Consider the following 22008-nt stretch of genomic DNA (forward strand, 5'->3'; position numbering starts at 1 on the left):
GAGCCCAATGCGGGGCTTTATCCCAGGACCCTGGGATGATGACCTGAGCCCAAGGCCATTGCTTAACTGAGCCACCCAGGCACCCCTCTCTCTAAGGTCTTTAAATAATTCTTTAGTATATATTTTTTTAAAGTTCCTGATAGTTTTCTGTAGGAAGGTTAGTCTGATATAAGCTATTCCACCATCCCTGGAATTGGAACTCTTCTCCCTTTCTCTTTTAATTTGGTAAAATACACATAATGTAAAATTTACCATCTTAACCATTTTTAAGTTTACTGTTCAGTAGTGTTAAGTGCAATTTCATCACTATGTAAAGTCTTGCAAGACTGAAACGCTGCCTATTAAACCACAATACCTACTCCTCTCTTCCCCCAGATCCTGGTAATCCCCATCCTACTTTCTATCCCTGCTCCTCGACTCTAGGTACTACACATAAATGAGGTCATATAGTATTTGTTCTTTTGTCTTTAGCATATTTGCTTAACCTAGTGTTCTCAAGGTTAATCCATATTTGTAGGAGATGTCAGAATTTCCTTCCTATTTTAAGGTTGAATAATATTCTATTTTATGTATATAATCACATCTAAAAAAAAATTTCTTAATTTTTTTAAGTAAGCTCACCATGCAATGTGAGGCTTCAGTTTACAACCCTGTGATCAAGAGTCACATACGCTACTAACTGCACCAGCCAGGTGCCCCCTATAATCACATTTTCTTTATCCATTCATCCATTGATGAATATCTGGGTTGCTTTCATCTTTTGGTTTTAGTGAATATGCTACTGTGAACATGGGTATCTCTTTAATTTTTTAAGCCTGTAAAGTTGCTCTGAAATTGGGATAGCATGTTTACTTACCAGGGACCAATTTGTTTCAGAAATGTCTATGGAAGAAAAAAAAAAAGATAAAGGTAGAGGCCTGGTTGACAAAAACCCAAACAGAGCAGAACAAAAAAATTCCCAAACCACATTATCTTCAGGCTAATTTCTGTGCAATGATTTATTTTGAAAGAGCAGTATTATCCAAAGCCTTTGGGTAAGAGCTTTAGTTAATTACACTTTGTACAATAATTGTTTTGTTTTTTTTTTTTGACTGTCTTATTGTTTACAATTTCCTCTTGTTTTAAGCAAAATGATTTTCAGTAGAATTGAGTATTTATATCATCTACCAAAAGAAAAGCTAAAGGCTGCTATAAAGTTGGCTATGAGAATAAAATGAATTCATCTGGCAGTCGTTAAAAACAACAATAAGCTAAAACCAAAATTTTCTTCTAAAAAATTTTGGACATTTAAATTAATGAAAAATTAGAATCTAGAAATACATGTTGAGAAAGTTAAGAGGTTTCATAAGTATTTAGATAACCTATAGTGATTATAATATACATCTTTGAAGTATTTTAATTTGCATTTCTAAGCCCTGGCACCAGTATATGTAATTGAAATTCTGAATGTTATTAGCTAGCTATAGTAGACTTGTATTGATAAAATTGAGGGTCTCTTGGTATGCTTGCAAACTTTAATAGAAGGTACACTTGTTAAGGCTGCAGTAACTTGAGTTCAGTTGATATGAAGTGCTTATGAACTATTTAAAAATTTCCCCCTAACGTTAGTTTGAAGTAGATAACATAATTATTCCATCTTACCTTTATATCTTCGTTTCAGTCCCTTTAGAATAAGTACTTTAAAAACAGATTTATTCAAAGAGTTGAGTAAAACACAGGGGATGTGTGTGTATATGCATGTATAAATGTGGGTGGGTTTTTCGTCATTGTTACTAAAGTGTGCTTGTGTTGTAGCTCAGTTAAATTAGGACTTGGCCTTAAATCTTGATAGATTGAATTACAAAGAAGAAAGAAGTAACATTTAAGAATGTAGCTCAAAATAATACAGTTTGGCTTTCTGTGGACTAGTAAGAATTATTAAAGCTATGAGGTGTGCCTGGCTGACTCAATTGGTGGAACATGCAACTCTTGGTTTCAGGGTTGTGAGTTTGAGCCCCATGTTGTATGTAGAATTACTTAAAAATAAAATCTTCAAAAAAAAATTACTAAAGCTAAAAGTGCTAGAAGCTGAATGGCATACCCAGGGAAGATGATTAAAGTATATTATTGCTGTGCTTTGTTAGCCGATTTTTAAGTGTAGAAACTGTATTTTTGGGGTTCAGATATGGTATGAATGAACCACATATTTGAGAAGTCAGATCAGTCACCTTTCTAAACCAGATGCTCTCAAAAGTTTCTCCCAAAGTTCATTCCCAGGAAGACTGACAGGACATACTTTTGAAAATCTTTGAGTATGAAATCTCAGATCTATAACCTAATTTTTACTCGGCTACCCCGAGTCACCTCAGTATTGCGAACCAGAGAATATAGTTCAGTAATGAGTACTTGCTATTTGCTCAGGAGAACTTTCAGTTTAAATTCTTGAATTGAAAAACAATTCTTTGTAATCTTATCCTTTTCCAAAGCATTGAGGATACTGACCTCTGCACTTTGACTTGTAAGATGCTGTCCAAATGTCTTATAAATAGCATTACTCCATAACTTTTTGTGTGTTATTCACAAATGCAATTAATATTACATGTTACATTTCCAGATGAACATATTTCTGTTAGTTTTGATTGGCTCTTAATACTTTTTTGAATTTCAGGAGTAAATTTTTCTATAAAATAAAGTGTCCAGATTATACAAAAGGCCATAATTTGAATGATCATAGTAACAGAAGATATTACAAGGTCATTGTCCCAGTATAACAGAACTTTCAGTTTCTTTGGAACTTGTCCTAGATAAGGGGAACCTAATGTGGTGATTTCTTTTACTAGGGTGTCTGTGGCCATTTCCAGAAGATGTTAGACTGTGAGAATTAGATGTTGACAGAGAGGAAGCAGAACCTGCACTTGAAAGACCATGACTCTCCCACCTTCCATTCTCACCCCTAACCTCCTTTAGGCTCAACTCTTCTAGTTCATGACTCTACCCAGTGGTGTGAAATATGTATACATTTTTTGTTGACTGAATGAACACCTCAATCAGTGACATAAACTAAAACCCCCCAAATTTCCCAGAAGTTGGCTTTCCATCCACACATAGATAGTAATTACTGATTGCATTTTAAAAACTTTGCAAACTGCAGAGTGCCATCTATATGAACAATGGAATTATTGTTGTCCTTATTACCATTAGGTCAGTTCCTGGTTCAGCACTCTTTCTTTGTTCCAAGGGACTTAGGCCATGGATATTTATGACCCCTGGGGCCTTACCTCTTGAGCAGGGAAGGCTGTGTCTTGAATTGCTCTGGGGAAAAGGCAGAAGTAGAACGGCTCTTATGGAGCTCTTTCTTTTATACTCTTTCTTTAGTTTGGTCATTCTTTATTCTGAAAATGTATAGGCAGAGAGTACCTAACATCACATTATCTAGACGAACACGGTGGCCTTTAAATTGGTCTCCTCACTTACAGTTTTTCCCTACTTTGTTACCCTAAATCCTCTTTTCACATTAATCCTACCAAAATTAAAGTTTCAAACATGTTACTCCATTCTCTGTAATCTGCAGTGATTCCTTTTTACCTGCTTATTTCGTGGAGAGTAGTCTAGAAAACAGATTTGATAACAGCACTTGAATTTTTGTTGGCTGCTAGAAGAAAGACTCTTTGCTTGGCAATGAAGATAAGTATTCTTTTATTTCTCATTTGGTTTGTTATATTATTTCTACTTATCTCTTAGTAGAGACCATAAAACAATTTTATCATGTATTTCTGTGTCTCTTCAAATTGATCCATAGGATACATTTTAAAATATTTTGTTCATATGTGCACTTGTATACAAATGAGTATATGTAGATATGTTGTATACAGTTAGAATCATGGTTCTGTTTCATACTTTTTTTTTTTTTTTTTGCCTGACATGGAGCTCAAGCTCATGACCTGAGATCAAGAGTCACATGCTTTACGGACTGAGCCAGCCAAGTCCCCTTGTTTCATACTTGTTATATTTGCTCTATTTTTATAATACTTAGCTTAAAGGTATACTGATAAGCTACTGATAGAGATCTGTTAGTTCCAGGTATATCTTCTATTACTGAGTTGAGATTTTTTTTTTTTTTTTTTAAAGATTTAATTTTACAGAGAGCCGGAGCATTCACACAAGCAGGCAGAGGATGAAGGAGAAGCAGGCCCCCCGCAGAGCAGGAAGTGGGATGCGGGGGGGGGGGGGGGGGGGGGGGGGGGGGGGGGCTTGATCCCAGGACCCTGAGATCACGACCTGAGCCAAAGACAGACAATTACTGACTGAGTTATCCAGGCGCCCCTGAGTTGAGATTTTTACCAATGTTCATTTTAACAATTCCTAACAAAAATGTAGTATCGGAGGAGTACTTTAGAGCTGTATTAATTAGCATATGCAGTGTGTGGTTAACAAGTGTGATGGGAAATTATGTAGATGAATATGCCCTTCACATAAATCCTTTAGCATGCTAAGAAGATCTTATTTTAAAGATATTAAATCTCTTATAATTGCTTTTCCTTCTATAACTTGAAACTCAATTTTAATGAAAGGAAAAATACTTCTATTTCCCAAACATTTTGGATTGTAGATTTATTTGCTACTAGCTGAAAATTCTGTGGTGTGACAGCTTTGTTTAATAAAAGAGTAAGGGTGAAAAAATTGAAAATGAATAAATTAGCAGTGCTTTGTTGTCAGGGTGGCTCTTACCAGAAGAAGGGTCTAAAAGCTTTGCAGACAAGGGTCTGTGGAGATTACATAATTCAGTCCCCCATCACAGGAAGTAATTTTTTCTAGGTCATCCTTGTCCATTGGATATCCAGCTTGTTTAAAAGTTTCTTATGATAAGATATTCACCATCTACTGTTAATTTTGGACAGCTTTAGTGTTTTTATTCAGTTCCTCCTTATGTCAAATAACAAAAAAAAAAAAACAATTTTCTTATGACTTCCACACATTTGTCCTGTTAGTGCCTTCTGGCACAATTTTTAAAGTGTAGCCATTTGCATATTTTTTTCATATAAATGTTTCAAACAAGCTGAAATGGAGAAGGATACTGTTTCAGATTTCTCATGTCTTTTACTCATGTGACTTATTTGTTCCACCTTCTTGCAGGACTACTGTGTGCTGAGTAGGAAGGGTGACTGGCAGATAGGACACTTGGCTTTACTGCCTATTTGACTTTGAGCAAGTTATTTCACTTCTTCGAGACTCCATTTCTTTTTTTTTTTTTTTAATTAACATATAATGTATTATTTGCCCCAGGGGTACAGGTCTGTGAATCATCAGGCTTACACATTTCACAGCACTCACCATAGCACATACCCTCCCCAATGTCCATCAACCAGCCACCCCATCCCTCCCATCTCCCCTCCAGCAACCCTGTTTCCTGAGATTAAGAGTCTCATATGGTTTATCTCCCTCCCCAGTCCCAACTTGTTTCATTTTTTCCCTCCCTTCCCCCCATGACTCCCTGCCCTGCCTCTCAAATTCCTCATATCAGAGAGATCATATGATAATTGTCTTTCTCTGATTGACTTATTTCGCTTAACATAATATCTTTTATTCCATCCATGTCATTGCAAATGGCAAGATTTCGGGGTTTTTTGATGGGAGCCTCAATTTCTTGAGAGGATGTAACTCAGTTACTGTGTAGGAACCGTGGTCTATTTGTGTCCATAAGTGAGATTATGGGATTATCCTATTCCTGTTTTTGCCCCATTTTCTTAAATATCCAGGTCAGAAACCATTTATGCCTTCTCCTAGTTGGAATAGTCCAACTAGGAATGAGATGTGTTGGGGCGCCTGGGTGGCTCAGTTGGTTAAATGTCTGCCTTTGGCTAAGGTCATGATCCCAGGGTCCTGGGATCAAGCCCGCCCCACGTGGGGCTCCCTACTCCATGGGAAGCCTGCTTCTCCCTCTCTCTCTGGTCCTCTACCTGCTTATGCTCTCTCTCTCTCTCTCTCAAAAAAATAAATAAAATATCTTTTTTTTTAAAAGGAATGAGATGTGGCTACTTTTTGTACAATCTAGAAAACATAACCATTTATTCAAATTAATATCTGGAAGTGAGCAGAAAAAAGCCAAAACATTTAGGAGATGATTTATTTGTTGGTTTTGCTTTTATTTTGCATTTTGTGTCCAGTGGCTGTCTATTCTACCTTATATACTGGAAGCTTTATATACCAGAATTAAATGCTTATTTAATGAAAAATAAAAGATTGAGTTCTTTTCTTTTCTTTCTTTCTTTCTTTTTTTTTTTTTAAATCTTTTCAATGCCCCTTAGTCTTTGGCTATAATGGTTCTCCATTATAAGGCTTAAGCTGTCTTAAGTATCTTATCCCACTACTGAGGCCAGTGGAATCACTTTGCGGATTTAGCTAAACCTTTGTACATGTGTCTGTGAACAAAATTCTTGATGCTTTATGTATGTTTTTGACCTATGGGATTTAAAATGCCATTTTGTGAATTACTATAAATCTGCAATGTAGAAATTCTGGAAATGTGGAAAAGCATTGGGTATACTTTCATAGTTGATATTCTGAGGGGAAAAAAAAAAGCCATCACAGAATATCAAAACAAGAATGGTGTTTTCCTGTATTTGTGGGCTTTTGCACATATATGGAATCCTTACATAGGATGAACTCTGAGCTGGAGGTTCCATTTGCTATTTAGTTTTCTGAGAAATATGACCTCCTTCCTATCACCTGCCCATCTACCCCCACCAAGCCCACTTAAAATTGGTGTGGAGCAGCCAAGATGAATAAAATGAGCACCAGTTCCTGACCTGCTAAACTATTTGAGATTTATGGGTTAGGCATTTGTGGGCCAGGTGTGCAGTAAATCAGGATCCCAAGTTACATTTTGTTCCACAGGATTCCCAAAGCAAAGCAAGAGGATAGACTCTCTGAGACGATGATGGTCATATCAAAATAAAGCCAAATGGTATTTGAAGAAGGAAAGAGAAAACCTTGAGAAATAAGCAGTGATGAAAAAATAGTACAGGTATCCTTATGCTGAAACACAGATATGAGGCTGTGCTTTTCTCCCTTGGGGAATTCATGACTTAAGTCCAGTAACATTTTTATTTTTCAATCTTCATCTTCTATGCGGACTTGAGCTTCCCTGAGCAACAGAGAACTGCTGTGTAGAAGTGGCGATTGAGTAATGTGGCTAGTCCAAATTAAGATGTGCTGGAAATATAAAATATATACCAGATGGTGAACACTTAGCATGGAAAAAGAATTTCATTAATTGATAATCTTGATTTTGTATTGAAATCATAATATTTTGGGGATATTAGTTGAAAAATATTATTAAAATTTAACCTGTTTCTTTTTCCTCTTTTAATGTGGCTACTAGACACTTAAAATTATATATGTGACTCTCATATTCTGTTGGACAGCACTGGTCTAGAGCTAAGGGTTTTTATATCCAAGGCATAAAATTGATCCAGAATTAAGAAGAGAGAGATACTAGAAATCTTCCAAAGAAGGTTGTCAGCCATAGATGCTGAGCCTGCTGTGATATCTGACTTAAGGGATTCTTCCATTAGTTGGGGTCCCAGTAAGAGACAGAAAACACATAGTACTTGAACAAGAAAGTTTAATATAAAGAATGATTAGGGGCGCCTGGGTAGCTTAGCAGGTTAAGCCTCTGCCTTCAGCTCAGGTCATGATCTCAGGGTCCTGGGACTGAGCTCCGAATCGGGCTCTCTGCTCAGCAGGGAGCCTGCTCTCCCCAACTACCGCCCCCCGCCCTTGCCTGCCTCTCTGCCTGCTTGTGAGGATCTCTGTCAAATAAATAAAATTTTTTTTTTAAAAAGCATTATTAACTTGCAAGAGAACTTGACTACTGAGGAATAAAGAGAACTCCAAAGAATATAGGAAGAGCAAATAATGGGAGCACCCACTAGTCCTGTGGCCGAGACAGAGCACTTTAAGGAGTGATACATTTGGGAGTGGGTTCCTTCTTCACCCCAGAGCTGAGATTCAGGCCTCACTGGAGAGGGCACAGCTGTGGCCCATGTAATGGTGGAGAAGTTTGGGGGATATAACTCAGGCTAGGGGAAGCCACCCCCAGACTTCTCTGGGCAGCTGCCCTCTGAGTGCCATTGGAATCTGCTGGGAGTGAGGCCATCTGGTGCCCCATGTGCTGCTGCCTGCTGCACACTGGAGCAATCAGAGAACACACAGGAACCAGGATGAGAAGAAGCCCCTTCCTCCTCCACAGTCCCTCCAGCATCCTCTCCTGACAAACTCCAACATGGTATGGGTTGGGAAGGAAATGTTTACATGGTCTATCTCCAGTATCATAAAGCAGGGCAAAAAAGGGTGAATTTGGAAGCAAGAGGCAATAAATTGGTAACTGGCAGACTCAATAAGTGGTTGCCACTGTGTAAGACACTCTGTTTTTTGATAAATTTAGATCGGTTGGCCCCAGGATAGAATATTTAAAAATTGGTGTGTCCACAAAAATTCAGGGCGTACGGTCACCACACCCTCAGAATTTTAGTTATCTGAGAATCTTTTTATTTTGAATTATTCTAGGAAAGATACGTGTTCTCTTGTGTTGTTATCTATTCTCTTTGTATTTTAAACAGTGAATATTAAATAGTGGGTTGTCAGCTTCCAGTAGAAATGTGGTCGTGGTATATGCTTCTTTCTTCTAAGTTTTACTCATTGCTTTGTTTATTCCTGGTAGTGTTTGACTACAGTTATAGAGATTACGTTCTGTCCTGGTATGGAAATCTCAGCAGAGATGAGGGACAGCTTTACCATCTGCTCTTGGAAGACTTTTGGGAAATTGCCAGACAGCTGCGTCACAGACTGAGCCACGTGGATGTGGTTAAAGTCGTCTGCAATGATGTTGTGAGGACTTTACTCACTCATTTCTGTGACCTGAAAGCGGCAAATGCCAGGTAACTGTTCTAACATGAACAATCTCCCCCACCTTTTTTCTACATTAAAATATTTTTCATATACAGAAAGGGGTCAAAGTCAAGATAAAACTCTAGAATTTTCTGCCTCTTGCTGCTGTTTGGATTGAAGTGTAGATATATTGAGGGAGAACAATTACAGTGTTCTGATAGAGTAAATTTTTTTTATAACTCTCTAATAGAAAACCCCTTTATTGACTTCTTTAATTTTGTGAAAAACTTAATCAAATTAATTTTACCAAGCCGGCACTGTCATGAACTTGTTTGTAGAATCATGAGTACCTAGAAGTAGAAAATTTAAATGTAGTGTTTTATATTGTGAAATGTCTATGAGTTAACAATTTTTAGAAAGGTTTAGAATTCATGTTTCCTTTTGTGAGTCCTGTGTTGAGAACTCTGTTGCATCACAATATCCTGAAAACTGACTTTTTTTTTTTTTTTAAAGATTTTTATTTATCTATTTGACAGAGAGAGATCACAAGCAGGCAGAGAGGCAGGCAGAGAGAGGGGAAGGGAAGCAGGCTCCCTGCTGAACAGAGAGCCCCATGCGGGGCTCGATCCCAGCACCCCGGGATCATGACCTGAGCCAAAGGCAGAGGCTTAAACCACTGAGCCACCCAGGTGCCCCTGAAAACTGACTTTTTAAAGGAACTCAATATTGGAGGTTGTGGGCTATAATTAGAAATGTTTCAATGTGAAAAGTGCAAATAGTTAGGCTCGTTAGTTCTTTGTACTGTTCCACGGACACTGACAAGATGTGTACCTATGAAGTGATTCTGCCTTTGGAAGGAAGACTTCAAGGCCATTTCTGTGCTTGTAACAAATCCTTATGTTCAGAGGTTTGCTGGGGGGATCCTAATTGCATGTGCTACTCCTGAATGAGTGAGAATGCTGAATTACAGCACGTCTAGCTTGCATGTAAAAGTCGTCTTACTGCAGGAGAGGAGTAGCCTTCTGCCTGTTTGGATGTAGGCGTAGTAGGAGGGGGCTGCTTAATTTAATGTGGCCTATTCGCACCGATACTATTCTACCTCTACTTTCGGGGGAGAGACAGGGTATCTGAAAAATACACACGAGGATGAGTAAACATTGGCATCCTTATCGGGCAGGTGGTATCTCCTGTTCTCTGCTGAGAAGCCTGTTGGGCCCCGTGCCGTTGCTCAGTGGGGCCTAGTTGCTAAATGTCCTTGAGCAGCAGCAGCTCCATGTTCTTGGCTGTACTGCCTCTTTCCATGAATCGTGCTTTCTCCCAAAGTCTGTGTCACACAGGCTTACGAGATCCAAATGTGCAGAGCCATCATGGGCCCAATATTTTTCAATTTGCTGCCCCCAGTATTTTGCATTTTTAAGAAATTGTGACCCATAGTAAGAAATACATTTTATACCGTGACCCAGTTTCATAAAACAATATTATTACCTGCTATAACTGATACTTTTGTGTTAAAATCTTTTTAAAAATGAAGTTTGAGATGAACTGGATTTTAACTTATTCCTTGTGGGTCACAATCCATGATTTGAAAAAAATTACTGTAGTGCAGTGGTTCTCAGATTTTTTTTTTTTTTTTTTGGTCTTGGGATCCCCTATACTCTTAAAGTTATTGAAAACCTAAATGCATTTTTTTTAAAGATCTTATTTTTAAGTAATCTTTACACCCAATGTAGGGCTCAAACTCACAATCCCAAGATCAAGAGTCGCGTGTTCTTCTGACCCAGCCGTGCACTCTCAAAAACACCTTGTTTATGTGGGTTCTATCTCATGGGGTGCTGGGACCAGCTTGTACTGGTTTGCAAGAGCTGACTGTGCACATCCCTTCCCTACTTTGAGATCAGGGATATTACCTTGCTAGCTTGTCATTAGCCATGGTGGGAGTACTTACACTGTGCAATGGGCGAATGCTACAAGTCAGAGATGATTTTCCCCCTGGGGGAGCCAGTGGTTAAACATATGCCACCTCACCTCTTTCTATACTATCGGTGTTCACCATGTCAGCTATTAAAACCAAGACTTTTTTCCCCAAGATTTTATTTATTTGAGAGAGAGAGAGAGAGAATGAGAGAGAGAGAGCATGAGAGGAGAGAGGTCAGAGGGAGAAGCAGACTCTCCGCCGAGCAGCAAACCCTATGTGGGACTCAATCCTGGGACTCCAGGATCATTACCTGAGCATAAGGCAGTTGCTTAACCAACTGAGCCACCCAGGCGCCCCAAAACCAAGACATTTTTAAAGTGCACAAATACACAGTTCTCTTGCCATTAGGCAGTAGACTCGTGGCGTTAGCACACACTAGGTAGCCTCTGGAAACTCCACTGTGTTTGTAAGAACAGGGTGAAAAAGACAGATGACATTTTATATTACACAGCGGGGTCCTCAGACCACCCTTTGAAAATTTCTGTTGGTAGAGAAAGCAGCTCCCAGCAAGTATGTGAACTAACAAGGAAAGTGAGAAAATGAGGACTCTAGGGTTATACCCCTGGCATCTCAAGAGCTTCAGCCACTCCTTTCAAGTGTTCAGCAACCCCTAGGAGCTCCTGCTGGTTTGCTGCAGTATCTGTTGTGTAAAGTACTCCTGACTTTTTCCTGCCAGATGCTGTCCAAGACTTGTTGGAACTCAGGGGATGCTCATTTTAAAGTACTTAAATTATGGCTCAGTGAAGGACAGGATTTTAAATCCATGTTTTATTCCAGTGAGAAGATGGATAGATTTAGGTTTAGGAGAAGAGCAAGTGGTTAGAGAAATTTAGTATTTTTATGATCTAATTTGAACATGAACATATATTTTTCATGGAGACATTTACCAGCTTCTGAAATTACTGCTTTTGTGACTAATATAAAGATATTATGGGTAAAGCATCACAGTAATAGAAACAGAGAATTGATTCCATTTTAGAAATGCCTTCCCTCTGGGCTTCTAGTTTTCTTATACCAACAGTAGATTTATTTTGCTGATATCTGGGCTATGCCTAGAAGCTCTAGTTGATAATTCTAATTAAAGAAAAGAAAACCTTACCACTGTACTCTGGGATTATAGATATTTGAAGAAGTGCCAGTAGGCTATTGGTGTTTTGCATATAGATGATTATGCCCTAGAAGTGAACCTGAGAGAACTAATATCTGATTATGCATTATCTTCTACAAATCACACAATGAGACTGGTAGACAATGTGTCTAGGTTTGATGGCTGTGTCTGCACTTGCCTGCCCCAGGTAAATAGTGTCCTCATCCTAGAAATCTCCACTGGTGTGCAGATATCTATTGGCTGCAAAATGACTTTGGCAGCCTGGGAAGCACCCAATTGAATTGGCCACTGTCAGACAAGACAATAATAAATTGCATTTATAAAAGCAATACATATGCTGGTTGACTGTTAGGCGGTTGTGTGGGGCAGCTTTTCAGTCAGCTTGTGTTTATTTCCAGGCCAACATTCTGTTGCCGCTTTAAGCCCAGTCCAGATCACATTTAAGTCTTGCCTCTGCTTCCTCTTCCTTTGTCCCATCTGTCTTGTTCCAGCATGTTTCAGGAAAATCTAAAACTGATTCTTTTTAAGCTGTTTAATCAGCAGCATCTTTAATTTCACAGTCTCCTTCTTATAGTCCCTTTGTGTTTGATTTACTCATCAAGCACAGTCATTCTGTTTGAGGGGAAAGTGTTTTTTAATCATATATTCTGTCTTTATCTCTGAATTTTTCACCCTTTTTCTCTTTGCAATCTTTGATTCTGGGGTAGCATAGAGTCTGGACTTGAGAGTCAGACAGAATAGGAGAGTTAGTTCTACTGTTTATTACCTCTGACTTTGGACTATTCGCATAACCACTCAGATCCTCAATGTTCTCATCTATGAAATGTTTTTCATGATACTTGCTTCTCAGCGTAGGTGGGAAGATTAAGTCTTGTTGTACATGCGAAATTTCCAGAAGGTGAATGTCCTTTTGCTCACTCAAGGAGGGAGAGCCCAGATGCAAGTAGTAGGAATTAGAGTAAACAAATGATCCGTCCACGCTGGCAGAAGGAGGCTGTTGCCTGGACGCAGGCACGTGGACACATCATGACCCAGAAGCAGCCATGTGCCTAGCGATCTTTTCCTGGGTTCTGAAGCAGTACTTGATGCCCATGAACCGGAAGGCATCATAGGAATATCCAGCTTGGAGTGAGCAGAGGGATTCCAGGGAAGCACTGGCCTCTCCTTTTTCCTCAGATGGACCTCATTTTTTTGACCAGATATCTGGCCTTTTATGCTCATGCAGAAAGTTTTTCCCTAACTCAGTTCTAGGAGGGAGATGAACTTGTAGAAGTCTGTTGGCTAGGCTCCTTTGATCTGCTTTCCACTGGAACAGAGAAGGGGTTGCGTATACTTTGAGAGGGATTTGATATTATAGAAAGAAGCTTCTGTCATTAGTTTTTTGGGGCCAGATTTCCCCAATAATTGTCAACTGAATACATATTTTAGAGTAAAGTTTTATCCTTAAAAGTGCTTGACGAGACAAGAGCATCTAGATCTTACTATATTAAAGGATCATCTCTAACTGGCAACATAGCTAGAATTTCAAATAATTGAAGATGCCACTTTAAATTTACTTTACTTGAGCCCTAATGACCTCAACTCATGTCCCCCAAATCAAGAGTCCCATGTTCTACCAACGGAGCCAGCCAGGCAGCCCGAAGATGCCATTTTAAAAAAGTCAGCATATGATTAGTATATATGTATAGGGTTAGTCTTAAAATCTGTTTATTTTGTTGGCTTTACATTAGTATTGAATTTTTCTAGGTTGTCTTTGAAGGCAAAGAGGAAATCTTCCTTTTTTGGAGGATTAGTCTTCTATGGAAGACTAGTCTTCATTCTCCAGTGCAGAAAGAAATTGTGGTCAGCATTCTGGAGGTGCTTGTCGTAAAAGGCACCAAGATGCATTTGTTTCATTGCTGTGCAGCACTAGTGTGATCCCTCCTGCTCTACGTAGTGTCAGTACTTCCTCAGGATTGGCCCCTAGTTATAACAAGTCCATAAATGTTCCCTCTTATCTGGAAGGTGTTAGAAAAATGAACGTCCCTGTCTTTCTTGAACTACTACTATCAAGGTACTGTGGGAAAAGGAGATATAGAAGGTTCTGCTTTCTACTCCTCTTCACTCAAGATCTCCAAATTAATGGTCCTGGGATAAGGATAGGGTCAGTGCTGATAGGGAAGCCTCTGATCATAGTTGGCAAGACTATTTAGAAAATACTTGGGAACCACACAGAAGGCAATTTGCCATCAATTTATGTAGCACCAGGTAAGTCATGGACCTTCTCTTCAGTAGAAAACCCATAGCATTTTTATCCCAGGAAAGCTGGCTAGTGACCCTGGTAATATTTTCTTAGATTTTTTTTTTTTTTTGAATAATGAAGCAATAGATCACATTTAAGAAGACGTCTAGAAGACTTAAAAATAGTCCAGTTAAAGAAACACACATAGGGGCGCCTGAGTGGCTTAGTGGGTTAAAGCCTCTACTTTCAGCTTAGGTCATGATCTCAGGGTCCTGGGATCGAGCCCCGCATCAGGCTCTCTGCTCAGTGGGGATCCTGCTTCCTCCTCTCTCTGCCTGCCTTTCTGCTTACTTGTGATCTCTGTCAAATAAATAAATAAAATAAAATCTTAAAAAAAAAAAGAAACACACATAATTTTCTGGATTGTTGCTGTGATTTGGGAGTTATATGTAATTGTTGATGCTACTTAAGGTTTGAAATCCTGAAAGAGCATGCATTAGCATTTTTCTAAATTAGTCTGTGATTGAGAAAATTCTTAGCTATTGACATTTTTGAGGAGTGGACACAATTATTAAAACTGATGTATTGTCCATTTGAGATATTTTATACTTAATGATACATAACTGAATTGCTTTCAGAACTTTCTTTACTTCCTCTTCCCTTCTTCATCAATTTCTTTTAGACATGAAGAACAACCAAGGCCTTTTGTGTTACATACATGCTTGAGGAACTCATATGATGAAGTGAAATTCCTACAGATGTGTTCTCGGGTTCTGGTGTTCTGTCTCCTTCCCTCAAAAGATGTCCAGTCTCTCAGCTTACGTATAATGCTTGCAGAAATACTCACAACAAAAGGTAGACTTGTAAATAATTCATATTACTGATGTGATGATTATGCAAACAATTGTTCCATACTAATGTGATAACACTTTACCTATGCGGCCCTTGTATATCATGGGATGCATGGGAGCTAAGATATTTTCAGATTTTCAAACGTGAAGTGTTATTCAAAGACGGCTTTATTTGGCCATCCGCAATAGACAAGTTTTTTATGTAACATGTTGCCAAATGCATAGTCCATTCTGTTGTTTATTTTGACACAGGATAACTAGTCCTTATGTTCTTCACAGGCAAGCATCCATTTGGGATAGCTTTTGAATTATCCAGGTCAATAATATATACATCAATGAAAGAATATCTGTACTCAAACTCCAGTGTGCATTTACTTAGAATACTTCTAAGATAGAAGATTCATCGACAATGCCTATATGTAATTTTGTGAACTTGGAATAAATAAAAAAGGAACTGTACCACAATATAATGTAATTACTAAAGGAATTTTAATGAGGAAGGTGCTTGGCCAGAATACGAAAACGGAAGAAAATATGACCTAAGAGAAATTTCTCTTACCTCAAAATCCCAAATAACATTGCATTTGATATGCATTGATTGATTGTCTCATTTATTATCTGTGGTCATTAGTGGATACCAAACATACAGAAAAGGGAGGTTTTTTTATTTTTATTTATTTTTTTTTGGCTTCATGACTCAGATCAGCAGCTGAGCTGAGCTCAAGAGCTGGTTGCCTAACCAGCTGAGCCACCCAGGTGCCCCCGAAAAGGGACCCCCCACTTTTTTTTTTTAAAGATTATTTATTTTAGAAAAAGAGAGTATGTGTGAGCAAGTGTGTGTGCAAGTGGTGGGGCGGGTGGAGGGGAGAAGCAGAAGGAGAAGAAGAGAGTCCTCAAGCTGGTTCGACACTGGGCTTGATCCCAGGACCCTGAGATCATGACCTGAGCTGAAATCAAGATTCTGATACTTAACCAACTGAGCCCCCCAGATACCATGAAAAGGGAACTTTTTAACCTAAAGTTGTAGATGAGTTTGTAGTTGTTATCATTGACTTTTTAACAACTTCTTCCCTGAGGCCTGCTTTTGTCAGTTGTGAGAATGTTCACCTTCATTTGGCAGACAAAACACATGAGCCTTGTTAAACTAACTAACTAACTAAATAAATAAAAGGAAAAAATCAGTGTACTTAATTTTGATATCATTGTTAGGAACTTGGGTTGCAAATGACACTCTTTCATTATTAAACTTAACTCATTTTTTAAAACAACCACTTGATTGTAGCCATAGTTGGTAGCATACCCAGAGGGAGCTGTGTGTGCGCACAGATTTTTGAATATTTGAATTGTTGTCCCCATTTGGGTAGTTTAAAAATATTTACCAGAAGTGGTTTCAGTTCTGTAAATGAAAAACAGTTCCTTCAAAGAAGCATACCTTTTTCAGTGTTGCTTTCTTCTTCCCACAGTCTTGAAGCCAGTAGTGGAGTTACTTAGTAATCCAGATTACATTAACCAGATGCTACTTGCCCAGCTGGAGCGTAGAGAACAGATGAATGAACATCACAAGAGAGCCTACACCTATGCTCCATCTTATGAAGAGTTCATCAAGCTTATTAATAGCAACTCTGATGTTGAGTTCTTGAAGCAGCTAAGGTATTTGATCTTTAATTATAGCATGACAGTAGCTACTTATTATCATCCTCTGCCTAGTTAGGTACCAAAAAAATGTGGTTGTCAGGGAGGCAGAAATAAAGGAAGTCCATAAATCTTACTACTCAGTGACAACTAAATTTATCCAGCTTCTCCTTTAGCAGAGGAATTAGTTTTTTTTTTTCCCCGAGTATCCTGTTTTTCAAGTAATTAGGTTATAATAGATTGCAAGCTGTTTAGTTGTAAGAGTAACTGCTTAGCTGCTCAGAAACTTACTTAGAAAAAATGGGGAAGGAGATGATGTGTTTTTAAAATTACATAATGGAATATTGCATTGATTTTAATTTTTCTTAGAAAATGCAGGCCCAGGTTTGGGAATCATGGGTTCTTGACTAAATATTTTGAGGAAACACATTTGAAATATACCCTGGGAGTCTCTTTGATAGGGGCATTGAATCTTCCTTGTTGTACTTGAGATATCTTAGGGGTGAGTGTGTCTGTTTTTGTATATTTATTTTTTATTGCCATAGTATATGCATAAACAGTATGATTATATAGCAATATATAATTTGTAGCTTTTCTAGGCTTCTGTTTCTGTAGTTCTTCTGTTTTAGTGTCCCCAAACAATAATACATGGGGAAGAAAGGCAACTCCAGTATGTCCGTTTTGTCTCTGATAAGTAATTTTGATGAATCATAGATGGAATATAAAATATTAGCTGAAACAGTCTTTGAACTCTTTAAGGATTTTAGATTTGGGTCACCATTAAAGTGAGTTTTGCTGCTTAGTCTTCTAATCTGAATAATACACTCTTATAAGAGGTGTACGTTTATAGAGGGTACCATGTTCTTGTAAACTGTGTCCTGTATTTATCTAGGTCCTGCAAATGTATAATGATGGCTTCAGTTGTATGATTGTGTTTACGGATCATTTAATTCTTAAAGGATGTAATCTCTGGAGATTTGTTTATGCTTCTCTTTCCATGCATAGTCTTGAAAAGCTATGTGGTACTCATTTATTAGAGATTTATAATCATTTGTGTCTGAAACTAGAAATTCATTTTTGATTATTGTTTGATTATTGATTATTTGACCCTTGAGCTAATAAAGAAGGCAAGGGTGAATATCCCAGATTTGTTATCTGGAGTATACAGGTTATACACACTCAAAGGTCATCCTTATCATGACTTTCTTTGAAATTTAAAAGGAGTTTAAAGTGTCATTCTATGGAAAGTGAAAGAGCTCACGAGGACAGGACACCCTTGTTGCCTCCTCTTTGCCTTAAAACTGCCAACACACACACACCAAGTGCTTGTTCTAGAGATGCTGTACAAACCGATACTCCAGTTTTGCTCTACCTGGGTGCTGTTTTACCCTTTGTTCCTGGATACACTGCCTGTGGTGTGACCAAGGTTACCCTCTGTGAAATTATAGTTTTCTCTTAATGCATTGTTTGTGAACAGATACTGTTCACAACAGTAGTATCTGTTATATACAGTATAACTGTATAACTGTATAATAGTATATAACTGTATAACAGATAGCAGGATAACTGTTATCAATATACTGTGGATAGATTGTGGAGGCCTTGCCTTCCTAAGGACTTTTCCCTGTTAGGCAGTCTTTCAGAATACAGTTAGAAGTGGATCATTGGGTAACTTCAAGGATCTAGGATCAATAATGGCAGATAGTTAACTGAATTCATTCTACTTCCAGACTTATGAGTGAATGTTCTGTTTTGTGTATCAACAAAAGATCCCAGCACTGCACATATGTTGACACAGACAGTGGTATAACAAAAAGGTACCAAAAGACTATTTTGTGATCAGAAAGCATTATTTTGAGGCATACTACAGTTCTGTAGTATGAGATGAATGAATCTTTTTTTTTTTTTTAAAGATTTTATTTATTTATTTGACAGATCACAAGTAGGCAGAGGGGCTGGCAGAGGGGAGGAAGCAGGCTCCCTGCAGAGCAGAGAGCCAGATGTGGGGCTCGATCCCAGGACCCTGGGACCATGACCTGAGCTGAAGGCAGAGGCTTAACTCACTGAGCCACCCAGGCGCCCCGAGATGAATGAATCTTGATTAGAATGAATGGTTTATCTTTTTCAAAATGCACTAGTCAGAGGCTCAGGACTATTTAAAATGCTATAGATATTTTAATTTTGGCAGTTGGTCATGTAGTAGGTAAAGAAGAAACTCAGTAAGAATTGACCTTTAGAAACAGAAGCCCCAGGATGACTGGACAACCTGCTTTTGTCACAGTAGGGGCATTTTGGATTGCCTTCACCTGAGTGGCCAAAGATGAACACTAGGAGTCCTGACGTGACATTTTCCCCTTTAAAACACGGTGAAAATAAAAAATGGTATGAGCCCTTAAGTCTTTCTGTAAGATCACTTCCTCTTGTTGTCATAAATAGGGCAACACTGAAGTCTAACACGTTGGGTGTCCTGAGAAGCAGGCGCTCTGTTGAGCATGGAGAGGCTAAGGGGCAGTAGTATCTTCAGACTGTGCAACCATGACCTCTAATTCCAGATTATTTTGTCATTTTAAGAAGAAACCCTGTACCCATTAGCAGTCACTCCCCATTCTTTCTCTACCCAGCCCTTGGCAACCACTAATCGACTTTCTGTCTCTGTGGATTTGCCCATTATGGACATTTCATATAAATGGAATCATGTAACATATGGCCTTTTGTGTCTGGCTTATATTCAGCATAATATTTTCAAGGGTCATCCATGTTGTGGTATGTGGCAATATTTCATTTCTTTTTTTGGCTGAATAATATTCCATTGTACGAATACACCATATTTTGTTTATTCTTTTGTCAGCCAATGGATAATTGGGTTGTTTGCATTTTTAAGAATGCCTTTTGAGTTTTCTTTCTTTCTTTCTTTTTTTTAAAATTTTCTTTAAGACAGAGAGCATGAGTGGGGGAGAGGAGCAGAGGGAGAGGAGAAGTGAGAAGTGGACTCCCCACTGAGCAGGGAGCCTGACATGGGGCTTGGTCCCAGGACCCCGAGATCCTGACCTGACTGAAGGCAGGCGCTAAACCAACTGAGCCACCCAGGCACCCCCATTTTGACTTTCAGTTGAACATCTTCAGTAGTATTATCAGAAGGTTCCTTTTTTTTTTTTTTTAAGATTTTTATTTATTTATTTGACAGAGAGAGAGATCACAAGTAGACAGAGAGGCAGGCAGAGAGAGGGGAAGGGAAGCAGGCTCCCCGCTGAGCAGAGAGCCCGATGCAGGACTCGATCCCAGGACCCTGAGATCATGACCCGAGCCGAAGGCGGCGGCTTAACCCACTGAGCCACCCAGGCGCCCTATCAGAAGGTTCCTAATCTCTTCCTGCCACCCATCCCATATATATTCCTGTTGCATATGTTCCTGTTCTCTTTCCTGTCTTCTATTTTACTTCTGGCTTTTGTTTCCAGCAGAGTTCATAGAACCCATGGGGAGGACACTTGGAGGTACTTTGAGGATTAGATTATCAAACTCTTAAAGTGCCCACTCTGTTAGAAAACAGAATACATTTTCAGATTTAATTAAGTTGATATAATGACTGAGTGCAACTGCAATGACCTATTTTTCTGACCTCTCTCCCTTTGTAGACCTTCAGTTTCTCATGTACATTTTGGGAAATATGTTGATGACTTCTTTGAAGGGCTGCAAATTTCTCTTACAACAAGGAGTCGTATATGTTAGTCAGCATCTGCTATGGAATCATGGTAATCCTGAAGAGCATACAGTCCCCTCAAAGCTTGGCAAAGAACCTTGGGAGAGAATACTGTGAAGGCCATTTTTCTCAGTGGTAGCTGTTCACATCCAGAGTTACTTTCTGAATACTCTTGTAAATACCACACTACCTCTCCCCAACCTGTGACTATGAGACAGTTACTTGGCCTTCGCTGTAGATAAAATTCCAGGCAGTTCTGTTTGCTATAGTACTGGTATATCTTTTATCCAGGGGACAGTGTCCTTACTCATTGTATCTTAGGGTAATCTGAGGGCTAACCTTTCTTTTCTGCTTCTTGCCCGGATTGAACTAGAAAGGCTACCAGGAACAACTCTGCCATGGTAGAGGTTGATCTTTTTGCTCAAAAAAGGTGATGCTGCGTAAGTTATCTGATTACTGGTTATTGTTTATCTGATAGAAAAATTGCTCTCTACATAAGGAATAACATGGAAGACATTAGGAGCAGGAAAGGAAAAGTGAATTGGGGTAGATTGGAGGGGGAGACAAACCATGAGAGACTGTGGACTCTGAGAAACAGATTGAGGGTTTTGGAAGGGAGGGGGTGGGGGGATGGGTGAGCCTGGTGGTAGGTATTGAGGAGGACACGTATTGCAGGGAGCACTGGGTGTGGTGCATAAACAATGAATCTTGGAACACTGAAAAAATAAAATAAAATAAAGAAAAATTGCTCTCTCTTCAATGGTCAGTTTGCTTACAGGCAAAATTGCTTTTTGTCCGACTCCTGTCTAAGACATTGATGAAGCTTATCAGCCACTTCGCACTAATGGAGCAGTTTCTTCCATCATAGCTGAACTATTTTGTTTTTCTTGTACAATTAGAGTACTCTACTGTCTGGCTTTATTAGTATTTTAGGTCGCTATCTTCATGTTGTTCTCAGTAAGATTTTAAGATAGGCCGCCTAGGGCAGGGAATGTGTGTTATTTAGACTAAGCAGTTGATGAAACCACCCACTTTTATTTCATACATATTTGGGAGATAGGTGCATATTTTCTGAAGGAAATAAAGTCATTAAACTCTGCTGGGTTGGAATGCATTAAAAACAAACAACCAGGGGCGCCTGGGTGGCTCAGTGGGTTAAAGCCTCTGCCTTCGGCTCACGTCATGATCCCAGGGTTCTGGGATCGAGCCCCGCATCGGGCTCTCTGCTCCACAGGGAGCCTGCTTCCTCCCCTCTCTCTCTGCCTGCCTCTCTGCCTACTTGTGATCGCTGTCTGTCAAATAAATAAATAAAATATAAAAAAAAACAACAAAACAAACAACCAAACCAAAGAAACCTTGAAGGTCATATTTATAGTTCTGTGATAGTTTGTTTTTTTCTGAGTCAGCATGAGCTGCTTTGGCAATACAATTCTGGAGCTAGAAAGGCTCCCTCCGAGTACACTAAACTGGTGGTTTTTGACCTTGACTATATATTAGAATCACCCAGGCTTTTAAAAAAATTATGGCCGGATATCTCACTGTCCTTTGTAGCTACTTCCTTTTTCTTCTTTTCTGGCATCCAAGGTGTCGAAGTGAGGATGTGGTGGCGGGACTGGTATAACATTTTGAATTTTCCAGCATCTTCTCGTGGAAGTC

The 22008-nt window shown here is 38.9% G+C and overlaps 1 protein-coding gene across 1 annotated transcript in view; it reads left to right on the forward strand.

Moving 5' to 3' along the window:
• The window catches only part of SNX25 (sorting nexin 25), a 121957-nt gene that overhangs the window by 30432 nt on the left and 69517 nt on the right, over nucleotides 1-22008 (forward strand). Inside the window, exons 3-5 of the mRNA XM_047714956.1 lie at nucleotides 8702-8918; nucleotides 14855-15027; nucleotides 16487-16673. Of these exons, the coding sequence (XP_047570912.1) occupies nucleotides 8702-8918; nucleotides 14855-15027; nucleotides 16487-16673 (577 nt within the window). The remainder of the gene's footprint in view (nucleotides 1-8701; nucleotides 8919-14854; nucleotides 15028-16486; nucleotides 16674-22008) is intronic.

Source organism: Lutra lutra, chromosome 2 (genome assembly GCF_902655055.1).
Source record: "Lutra lutra chromosome 2, mLutLut1.2, whole genome shotgun sequence".
Lineage (NCBI taxonomy): Eukaryota > Metazoa > Chordata > Mammalia > Carnivora > Mustelidae > Lutra > Lutra lutra.